Consider the following 11,964-nt stretch of genomic DNA (forward strand, 5'->3'; position numbering starts at 1 on the left):
TCAGGAGCTCCGTGGCTTCTCAGGCACTTGTAACTTGAGAAAACTGCTTGAAGTTAAACAAAAAAATAAATAAATTGTCCTTTAATACATTTGCAGGCGTCTGAAACTCGGTTCTCTTTGGCTACGCAATGTAACTTTAACGAGCTGGTGTTTTATGTTCCTTTCCCGGACGTTTGCTGACTAAGTTATGTGTGTGAATTGACCCTTCCTTAAAAACCAGGGAGGGCTGCGGGCGAGCTGCCCGGGCTCACCTGAAGGAGCTGCTATTTTTTTTTTTCCAAGTGTGAGTAATTTCATATCTCAGCAATTACGTGGTTTGCACGGTGCCCACACTGCATCTGGAGTGTTGTTTGCTTTTGAATTCTGTTTTATTAACAAATTGTTATGTTTGTAATTGTCAACAACAAATAAGGACAGCAAATAGCCAATAGAAATATTTTAGAGTTTTTGTACTAATTACTAAATAAATTTTTGTTACTTGAAGTACAGTATGTTTTACATAGATTTCAGCAAACGCTTTTGCTGTTGCTGAGTGCTTTGTGCAAGACCATAGGTATCAGCTCAGTATCCCTCAGAAAGCTAAACGATCTGCTTAAGAATCAGCAAGTCTGGATTCTTACCATGTCACAGACTCATTCCCTTATCTCTATGAAATCTGATCCCTTCTCTGTGTCCTGATTTATGCTATCTGTTAAATAAAAAGGGCCCTCTCCTCTGCAAACCATAGTCAAAACTGGATAATACAGATTATTATATATTATTATTATTATGAGAAGCTTGTTGTTGTCATAGCTCCTGATATTGGAAAATAAATTTAACCACTGAAGATTTAAAATGGGTTAAAATTACAGGTACACTTACCTGCTTTGGGGAAGATGAGAGGAGCAATGAAAATAGAAATTAATCCAAACCCCTTCCCTCATTAGAGGAAGAAACTGAAGGTCAATAACTCATTTTGTTCTTGAAGTGTCCTTTGGAGTAGAGATGTGTGAGCTTTCTGTCATAACTAAGCTGCAAGTGACTAATAGTTCTCTTTCCTTTGTTATTTAGTAAGTTTCAGGGAAAGATTTGGAACAATTAACTGTCCTGAAATGTGCAAAACAAAATAAGAAAAACTACCTCTCCTGAAGCTTTTGTGAGGTATATTCATTGTTAAGGTCTGGTATACGGGTGCATTGAACGCTGTATTGTGGAAATGACAAAAACGTGCGCAGTCATTTCTTATTACTGGAAAGCATCTAATATTTTCTCTCATTTTTCAGGATCAAGCAGAACATTTCTTTAGAAGTGGACATACAAATAACTGGGCAGTTTTGGTAAGCGTGGTTCAGGTTGTTTTCTTCAAATAAAGTTGACAGTTTTTCGTCATGAGCCATAACTCCAACAGTCACTGAAGAGTTCTGTTCATTTGAAAGAAATGGAAATGCAGACACTTGGAAATTAATAAATTTGAAATTGTGTCTGCAAATTTATTACACTATAATAAATTTATCTTTTTAGTAAGAGTGCCATTCAGGCACTCAAAATGTCTAGCTTTATTGGCAGGATTAATAAAGTTCTGATAGCATTAAAACAGCTAAATTCGTGTACTGCATATTGAAATGTGTAATTCTGATATCAGTGAAGTATACGTCTTTGACCAGAAAGGTACAATTTATTTCTGATTTTTGTTCTTACTCAATCTGTTAACTTGTGATAACAGGTTTAGAATAAAAAAAATAATTGGGCAACATAATGTTTAGCTCAACTGTTCTTATCCTATTTTGTTTCCATGAATCTTTTATTAGATTTGAATCATGCCGCACAATTGGTTCTTAATCACAATTCAGGTCTTAATGACTAATTTGTTTCAGAACACTGTTGTAATTACTCAGTAGCTGCTGTTTGTTTCCCAGATACTAAAATTGAACAATATAAAAGGAAAGTTAACAGTAATTAATTGAATTAGAAGGAATAATTTCTATATTCTACAATGTAATTTCTATATTCTACAATGTACAAACTCAGAGCTAATTAAGTGTCAAGTACTACTTTGACATTATTAAAAAATAGTTATTTTTATTAGTACCCATAAAAACATGCAAAGAAGGTAGGAAAAAATAGGTCCAAGGAGCTATACTTCTTTTCCTCAGCAGAATATGTGCTGATTATGGTTCTGCAGTTCATGATTAAGCTTTATAACAATTGCTAGTAATTTTTTAAAGAGTAAAATAGGGAGGGGTTTACAGCTGTCAGGCATTTAAAGCCTGGAATCCTACTGGAATCTCACCTCATCAGTAGTTTGAATTAGTATACTGCAGTGTGAATAGCTATATTGAAAACACAGACAAATTTTTAACTGTGCTGTAAGGGAGGTAATGGAGAAAGAGGACAGATGATAACACCTTCAAATGTTACAGCTAGATTTGCCACAATTAGTCTTCAGAGCTTTAAATCTTGCTGAAATTGCCTTTCTTATGGACTTATTCCCATTAAAAAAAAATCTTAAATGCTTGTTCCTGATGGTTTTTTTGTTTGTTTGTTTTAAAATCACCTCTTCTAAAATGCTTCTTCCTTTATCTGTTTCAAGACTTGTAAAAGCAAAGGAAAATTTGTCTCCAACGGAGGATTGCTGTCATTGGTGTGGAATAAACAAAATATAGTGAACTGAAGTTAAACATAAGGACAATGAAAAGGCTAGTAAGGGACTGCAGCAGATTGCCTCTGAAGTTTTTTGACATCTCATTGTTTTGAGGGTTTTGAGGACAGATTAAATGATACCTGACCTAGGGAATAAATTAAGTACAGGAGTGTCTGATTCTCAACCCTTTGCCTGTTAGGACAGTAGAACCTGAACTCGTTTGAGATTTTTGAGAATTTGTGTTCAGTTCTTGGTTAGAGCTCTTAATTTATTATATCTGACTCCATGAATGCCAACGTCCTCACTATATTTTCCCCTGTGTCTGCATGAAGTCACTGATGCTTGTGTGCAAGAATGCTCCCAGAATGGGTTTGCTGTTGAAATGAGAACTCCTCCTTTGATTTTTCTTCTGTCTGATACGAAGAAGATAAATGAAAAAAAATAGCTTATACACTTACTATTGCTGAATTATTCCCTAAAGTACCATTTTCTATACTTAGTTGGGTTTTATGATAATTTTTTCATGAATAAGTATGTTAAGAACTCTTTTTAACTTCTATTTTCAACATTTGTTGCTTTGGTACAACAAAGTTTTTTATAGCTATATCACGAGTTTCATGGTGTTGCTATGTTCTTTCTGTTTTGTTACTCATTTGTTGATATTCCTGTAATCATGGTCTTCTGATGCAATGTGCCAGGCCAATTTATATCTTTTACACTATTTAATATACTGCCTTTTTTTTTTTTTTTCCTTCAAGGTGTGTACATCTCGATTCTGGTTTAATTATCGTCATGTGGCAAATACTCTTTCAGTATACAGAAGTGTCAAGAGATTGGGCATTCATGATAGGTAAGGGAATCTTGATGAATACACTTCTTTGAAAATGTGCTATTAAAGTTTTCTTGTTGTCTGAAGCGGTATAAAAATACATTTCTCTTCCCAGTGCAATTGTATAACAGTAAAAAGGAAGGATGCAATCACATGAGTGCATTGAAAATGTAGCAATACTGTTCAAAAAGAACAGAAACGAGTTATACAATAAAGCTTCCAGTTGGAGTAGACTAATTAGATTAAAAACATGAGGCTACTAAAATGTACCACTTAGTAAATTGGTGAAAGCATAATGTGAAAACTGATAAATGCATTCACCAATGACAATACTCTGAGATACAGCTTTTGCTGTACTTTGATTTCCTTTCAGTGTGGAGATGTCAGTTACCATAAGTGTACTAAAATGTAAGACTTCCATATCTGTGACTAGACTGAGAGTCTCAAAACTAAAGGCCCTGAACAAAGCAGCTTCTACATATTCAAAGTAGCCTTGAGCAATTCATTTTGCATGATGTTTTGAGAGAATGCAGAAGCTTTGTCCATTCATCTTGTGGTTCTCTAGTGATAGCACAGTAGTTAAAACGGTCTCCCTTCTTTGGTAACAGAATTAGGAAGGTGAACAAACTGTTGTGTCTTTTAGTTGTATTGCTATTGGAATTCTAGGGGTATTGGCACAGTTCCATCCAGCTGTTTTGGAATTTACTTGTACCACAACTGTGGAACTGATTTTTAGGCACCAACATCCATTGAGTAACAGGCTATGTGTATCCATAGGCTCCCATGGAAATCCTGTTAATCCTGGTTCTTGATGTAAATTTAGAGGACTAGTAGTTTCTCCAGCATGTCTGCCTAAAGAAATACAGCCCACTTCATCATGGCAAAATGCACATTCCACTGGATTTAATTTGTATGGGATTTTTTGTTCAAGTCCAAAACTAGTAACTGTAGTCCCCACTGAGCTACTGCTCAGCTGTGAATCCAGTGGCAGTATCATCTTGTTTCCTGTGTGTGTTTTTAAAAAGACAAGGGTGACTTGGTCTTTGAAAGAGAGGATGTTGAAACATAGTTTTTGGAAGCATTTGGGGGCTGCAAATCCAAGGGAATGTACTGCCTAAGCACTGTGGGCTGGAAGTCACAGAAATACAGCTTTTTCCTTTTGCACATATTGTTCAGAAGCATCTGTCTTCTCTGCTGTATAACCTTTGAAGTGTAGGCACCCTAGGCAATACCTTAGAAATTCTTTTACTAGTTTTCCCCTTGCCTGAGAACTTTGATCTTCTCTGCATCCATCCATCTTCACCATTAAGGTCAAAATAGGTAGCATTTTCAGAAAATACTGCAAGAACTACAGCCTGGCTGGAGTTTTCTGTTGTTCAGTAGCCTGATCCATTTCTTATCCATACCCAAGGATCTGGAAATTAAACTCAAAAAGCCAACAGTGCTTTAGACTAAGGTCAAGAATAAGATGTTAGAGAAGATCTAGAAAGACCCTATTTTTTTCCTATTTATAGTAGCTTTAAATGAATTTGAACACCTTTCTCCCTTAGACAAACTCCTTCCTCTAACTTTTTCTCTCTTTGCTGCAAAACTTCATTGAAAATATTGATAAGACAAAAAAAGCCAACCCACCCCCAAATAACCTCTTAAATATAAAGATTTGTCATGATTCTTGGGTTTGCTTCTTTTTGGAGGAGTTTGTGAATAGCCTGATCATAAATGGAAGTGTGTCAATTTAGTGATTTAAATAGAACTGTCCTCCAGCAACAGAACTTGTTAGGAAAATGTTTTCTGGTTTTGTAACTGTAAGTTGCTCTGGTTTATTGACAAGTGAACACAATGCTCCAATTACTTTTGCTAAAATAAAGCCAAAATGAATCCTCAAATTCTTTTTGATTCCTGGAATAATTATGCAGTATGTTTTACGTCATGAAAATGGCGTTAATACATAGCTAGATTACTTTGGTTTAACAGTTAAGCTGCAAATTAACACCTAGATTGTCTTACTGCATGTATGAACCACTTTTACACAGTGGTTGTGTTTAACCACATTCAATATTTCATATGCTTTTAAGAATGCCACGTGGTATGCATACTGTATGTTTGTACTGACATGTCTGTATGCAGAACGTTTTACTGAGTGTGTATTGATTATTTTTTTTAATAGATATATTCCTATCAAAAATGAGAGTGCTAAACTGTAGTCCTAGTGATGGCTTAGTCTGATATATTCTCTTCTGAGTATAATACAGAAACTGGGTGTACACCTGGATATCTCAGTAAATCTGCAAGGCATATATTCAACACTTGCTTCCAACTAATTCCCTTTTAATGATACTTGTTTATAAAAATAGTTTTGTATTGATGGGCATGTGTAGAGAAAAAAAAATCTTAATTTTCCTTCTTTTTTAAAATTTTTCTTTTTTTTTTAATTTTTCAGTTAAACTCCCCTAGCTTCTGTCATTAGAGCTTCATATTTATGCCAACTTTTTATTCCTTTTGAAATAATTTACTTTGATTATTTTTGAGGATTTATGCTTATGTTATTTTTGGACAGCACCTCCCCCCCCCCCTTTTTTTTTTGTTAACACAGTGTGGAATATATCAGCATTTAAAGAATAACTCTATTCTTGAAGTACTCAGATCTTAAAGGTCTTTGGTTGCATGCAAGTTGGAACAGCTTTGTACTTTATACTGTGCTGTTTGTTTGGTTTTTTTTGGTTTTTTTTTGTTTGTTTGTTTTGTTTTGTTTTTTGTTTTTTTTTTCTTGGTACTATGAGGTACTGGGTTGTTGTTTTTCTTGTTACTGTGAGGATGACAAAATATTTGGTGTAAGCCCCCTTTTTTTTCCTCAGAAAACTTCCATTAAATGCAGATAATCATACAGTAGTGTATCAGGTGTAATATAATAGTTTGGGAAATGCTCAGGAGCTCCTCAAATTTAATCTAAAATTGTCAGAATGTTTTTAATTGATATGCTTGAGATTGTGCAAACAGGCTGGGACTTCTGTGAAGCTGCATGAAATGATTTAGTGCCCCATAAAAATCTCCAGTTTTTTTTTTAAAGAGTTCTGCCAACCTAAGTGCAGGCAAGTTTGTATTGTAAAGTTGATAGTTTCATCTATTCCCACACTCATCATTGGCCTAACTTCATCCTGTAGATACATAACAGCTACCTGCATTTCCATGTGTGGTATCCTTATGATAATAAGGGTGTCCACAAAGAAGTAGCATATAAGTAAGAAAAGTTTAACTTACAATTCCAGGAATAATCTTAATATTATAAGCTATTGTTATAAACATGGACAGTGTTATTATAATTTCTGTTTCACTGTTATGTGAAAGTAGAACAGCTGAAATGTTTTTTTTTCTTATCTTCCACAGTCACATTGTCCTGATGCTGGCAGATGATATGGCGTGTAATCCCAGAAATCCCAAACCAGCTACTGTGTTTAGTCATAAAAACATGGAGCTAAATGTCTATGGCGATGATGTGGAAGTGGATTACAGAAGCTATGAGGTAACTGTGCTTTAATTAAATCACTAAGGGTTGGTTTAAATATTCATACAGCATCTGTGAACACTGAGGAAGTCCTATTCGCATTACTGGTTTTGGACTGAACTTTTATCAACCGATAGGTTTAAAACACACATGCCACCTCCCCTTGATACTTGGTTCTGTATTGACATTTATTATACTAGAAATGTGTATTGGCAATTAAAATAATGGAATTATTTAAAAGAATGTATGGAAGTCCCTGTATGTGTTAAGAATACACACATAACACTGAAATGTCTCTTTGGAAATGACTGTTCAGTGTCTCATCTTGCAAACAACATCACTGAAACTTTCGGTGTGCAAATGAAATGTTTATTAGGGAAACCTCCTTAAATTTCTAATCTTAGGCATGTCTTTAATGGAAGTAAAGCAAAAGCCGTAACCTAATCGCGACTGTAAAGTAATTACTAGATAGAAATCTGTATTCTGTCACTCTTCTTTGTTTGTGTAATATTTCTTCGAACAGTGTCTTTACCAGTTGATCCTAAATTGGACATTTGCATAGTTTAATAGTGCTATGTAATTACTACTAAAGGTTGTAGGAGCATACTTAAGTAGTAGATGTTTTCTTTCTCTGAAGCTTTGTATTAAGACGTGAAGATACAACCCTGAAGTAGAGATATGTTATTTTATCCTGTTTTTTTCCTGAATATGGATTTGCTGCTAGCATTTGAGCTGTGTACCTCTGCATGAAGAGGAAGTTTTTACAGGATGATTTACAGTCACCATGCAGATAGATCTTACCAGATCACTCAAACACTTAGTAACTGAAATTTGGCTTAGTTTTCCTTTTCTGAGTTGCAGAGGGCATTTAAACTTTTATTTTTCCATGGCAACACACACTGATGTTGGAGCATTTTGTGAGTACATAAGCAGCTTTGGCAGAAAAAAGCTGTATGCTGACAGGTTTTCAGATCAATGAAAATGTATCTAGAAATTATAATGGTAGTAATCTTCCTGGATATAATAAAGCAACAGGGTGGTGTTAGTGGAATAAAGTAGAAGGTACCATATGATTGTGAACTTGCAGTGAGATCATAAACAGCAAATGTCTGTGTAATTTATACCATACAGTGTTACATCTGGTTAGATAAAATTTTAGTGTTGCATGTTACCTGGCTTAGAGTTGTTAATCAGTATTTTTCTGTTTAGAAAACTACTTTATGCTTCTCTTCATAGGTTACTGTTGAAAATTTCTTGCGTGTATTAACAGGAAGAATCCCACCAAGCACACCGCGATCTAAGCGTCTTCTTTCTGATGACAGAAGCAATATTTTAATATATATGACAGGTAATTACTGATTTCTGTGTACAATTTACTGTTGTTTGTTGTTCAGTTGAATAGGCCTGTTTGAAAGCATGAAATCCCATCGGGAGTCCAAACAAACAAAAGGATCAACAAAAGGATTCTTTTCATTTTTTAGCATGTCATACTAATTAAGAAAAAAACCTGTAAAGCAGTACTTAGCAATTGCAGTTTCCAGTTTAATGATGTATTTGTACTGTTCTTAGTGTACTAATATTTTCTTCTGCTGAAGTCTGTTTGAAGAAAGAGAAGTGTGTTTACCTTTTTAGAAAAATGGTCAACCGGGCTGAATATTTTCCTTCAACCTACATATGTAACTAAATTCTGATTTTTCTGTCAGGCCATGGTGGAAATGGTTTCCTGAAATTTCAAGATTCTGAAGAAATCACAAACGTAGAACTTGCTGATGCCTTTGAACAAATGTGGCAGAAAAGAAGGTAAGAAAAAGCATTATTTAGAGGTAAAATGCTGTATTTCATGAACATGCCTGGAGTTTTACTGGCAGTTACAGCTGCTCAAATGCTTTGTTTTGACTAAACTTGCATCTTACAATCAGTTGGTGTGAACTCTGCTGTTCCTTAGGTTCCGAGTAGCTGGCCTGGTAACTATAAAGCAAAGTATGTATATATTGTCTAAGGAGACATGGATAAGAAGGCTGTTTTATTTCTTTCAGGTACAATGAATTGTTGTTTATTATTGATACTTGTCAAGGAGCATCCATGTATGAACGCTTTTATTCACCTAACATAATGGCCTTGGCTAGCAGCCAAGTAGGAGAAGATTCTTTATCAGTAAGTAGATTTTTGTGATCCTGAAGACAATTTTCAGAATGCTTGAGTTAAAAGCACAGGTCTTACTGACTTTTAACTAAAAATTTCCTTTGTAATTGATGAATGTGTAAGGTGTTTAGTTACAAAGTATGGTTTTGACAAAACTTGTAGGTGTACTTTTCCTGCTTATTCTTATGCACTGTCCCAAAGAACCAGGTTAATGATGGATTTCTGCTTGCTGCCCAGTTTTGTGCATTGTCTTTTTATGGGAAGACTGATGAGAGATACGTGTGGAGAATATTCAACCTAGGACTCCTTATGCTGGATATAGAAGAAAACTACCTGCTACCTTTCAGCTGCTGTAGTTATATCCCAGCTGAATTACAGGAATGACAGGGGAGAGGTTGTAGTTACACCAACACCAGCAGGTCAGGATTACTTGAACCTGTGCAGTGCTGTAAGATAGTCTCTCCTAGCCCTGTTTTCCAAGGTGGAAGAAGCTCAGGGCAGTCCAAAAATCTGTATTGGACCATTGAGAAGAGAGAGTTCCCTGCTTTTTGGCAAACGTGGAGAAAAATTAATTATTGATTTTAGCATCAATCTGCTTTTTCATGGCTAGTCATTTTCTTTGCATAATTTGCCTAATAAAAAAACCCCATGCTTAACTTTTGTCACATGCTAATACTTCCTGTTCCCTCTCCCTAAATACTGAGTTCTCTCCTGCAAATGCCCAGTGACTCCTGTGTGTTGTTTTTAAGCATCAACCCGATCTTGGGATTGGCGTTCATCTCATGGACAGATACACGTTCTATGTGCTAGAGTTCTTGGAAGAAATTCACCCAGCCAGCCAGACAAATATGAATGACCTGGTAAGTAGAACACTCAATATTCATGCATATCCTAACAATTTTAACAGTTTTAAAACTGATTTATTTTGACTATAGGGTTCTCCAAATGCATTTTGTTCTCCTGTTGTTTCTTTCAGAAGTGGCTATCCAGGGAGGGTTTTTTTCCCTTTATTGAATGTAATCATAGTGTAACTTCAAGGATTATCCTCAGTGTGAAAGTGGTTTGCTGTCCACAGAAAAAAAATAATCGAAATTATTCAGGATTTTTAAAAATTCATTGAAAAATGAATTAAGTATTAATTAAATATTAATTTCAGTAGAATGAAGTATTTGTGTGTGAAAAGAGATAGTAGGAAGCTTCTAAAATAAGCCAAATGGACAGCAGATACTTTGTAGATATGGAAAGGCAGCCGTAGATATTGTTTTGCAAAGGTGGTTAAACAGTTAAAATTCTGTGTGCATTCACAAATACCTGCAGAGACTAATTTTTGTGTATATCTGCTTAAACTCCAGAGCAAGATATGTCCAAGCCCATCAGTGTTTGGAGTTAATTATATCTTAGTTAAATATTAATTGTAGCTTTTGGGTATGAACCAGGAGGGAAAAACAAACAAACAAACAAACAAAACCACAAAAACGAACAAGCAGATAAACTTTGACAAAATCTGTTAGAAGTGGCAGTTAGATGTATACACTGGTGAGATGATATAAAAAATAACTGTATTTACCCTGTTAACCCTTTATACCTGTTCCAGTACTAGTTTCATTGTAGTAATACATTATACTTTGGTGCCTTGTAGCTGTGAATCCTGACATGCTGTGTCAACGATCTAAGAACCAGCACTTCCAGAACACATTGCTTTTAAATCATTCTGTAAAAGGAGCAGTTGCTCTGAAGTTCTATGCCACCCTCTGTCTACAGAGGATGGTGTTAGCCTGGCTGCTAGATGTGTAGTGGAATTCACTCTAAGCAGCCCACACTTAACAGATTTTATGTTGATACAAAATTGGTTCAGTGACTAAGTTTTTGAGATTCTTTTACTACTGTGGAAATCAAATTCTCTCCTGTAATTTAATACCTCTGATCATGGGATAACTTTAAATTTCATTAAAGAAGAATATGCAAGTTCTTTAATGATTAATTATCTTCTTCTAGCCAGTTTACTCAAACAGCACTTCACAACTTTAATCTATAAACCAGAAAATGAATTACTCTTAAAAAAGTATTAAGAAAATGATGTGGTTTCTGCTGTATAAGACACCATCTTGGAAGTGGTATAACTGGACTAACCAGTTAGATGTTAATCCAGTTGTGAAAAGTGTAGAAAACTTGTTAGCTGGCCAAGTTGTTTAGCTTTTGAGCTCTTTTGAGAAAATATCTAAACACTTTCCCTTTTTTTGTTTTTGCTGATACACAAAATACTCAGGAAGAGCTGTGGGAAGTTATCCCATGCTGGTAAATATCTTTATGCCATGTAAGTCACCCTATCATCCATCCATCCATCTCTTACTGTTCTCATATTGAAAGGGAAGAGACCTAAATACATCGTTATTTAGGATGATCATGTACTGAGTCATAACATGCATGTAGTTCATCAAATGTGACCTCATGATTTCAAGATGGTGCTATTCAGGGCTTCATCTATGAGTTCCAGAAGGACATACAGTTAGTCTATGTAAGAATGTAAGCCCATTTACTTGGCAGTGGTTATGGGGGGTACGTTGGCACTGGAATGCACTGTTAATGTTGTACTGGTTTAAAAACAAAAACCTACTGCTTATACAAGTCTGGTGGGTTTTTTTTGTTTTGTTTTAAATGAACACTTTGCAAGCTCAGGATAATGTGTTAAGTGGCTTACTAACTAGCTTTAAAAATATTAGCTAATATTTAGTTGTTTGGTCTTCCGATATATCAGATGTCTGCTTTTTTAGAAGAAGTGTATTTGTTACACCACTTTTATCCCATCACGTCTTTACTTTTCTCCAACCACTCTTAAAACAGCTTCTCTTCACATGCACCTACGATTTAAAT

At 35.1% G+C, this 11,964-nt stretch overlaps 1 protein-coding gene across 1 annotated transcript in view; it reads left to right on the top strand.

Moving 5' to 3' along the window:
- Positions 1–1,262: 1,262 nt before the first annotated feature.
- Positions 1,263–11,964, top strand: part of PIGK (phosphatidylinositol glycan anchor biosynthesis, class K) — a gene marked incomplete at both ends in the record, with an annotated part of 13,767 nt that continues 3,065 nt past the window's right edge. Inside the window, 7 exons of the mRNA XM_008942422.1 lie at positions 1,263–1,316; positions 3,379–3,470; positions 6,834–6,969; positions 8,188–8,299; positions 8,655–8,751; positions 8,988–9,105; positions 9,843–9,953. Of these exons, the coding sequence (XP_008940670.1) occupies positions 1,263–1,316; positions 3,379–3,470; positions 6,834–6,969; positions 8,188–8,299; positions 8,655–8,751; positions 8,988–9,105; positions 9,843–9,953 (720 nt within the window). The remainder of the gene's footprint in view (positions 1,317–3,378; positions 3,471–6,833; positions 6,970–8,187; positions 8,300–8,654; positions 8,752–8,987; positions 9,106–9,842; positions 9,954–11,964) is intronic.

The sequence above is a fragment of the Merops nubicus genome, unplaced genomic scaffold, assembly GCF_000691845.1.
Source record: "Merops nubicus isolate BGI_N331 unplaced genomic scaffold, ASM69184v1 scaffold39066, whole genome shotgun sequence".
NCBI lineage: Eukaryota > Metazoa > Chordata > Aves > Coraciiformes > Meropidae > Merops > Merops nubicus.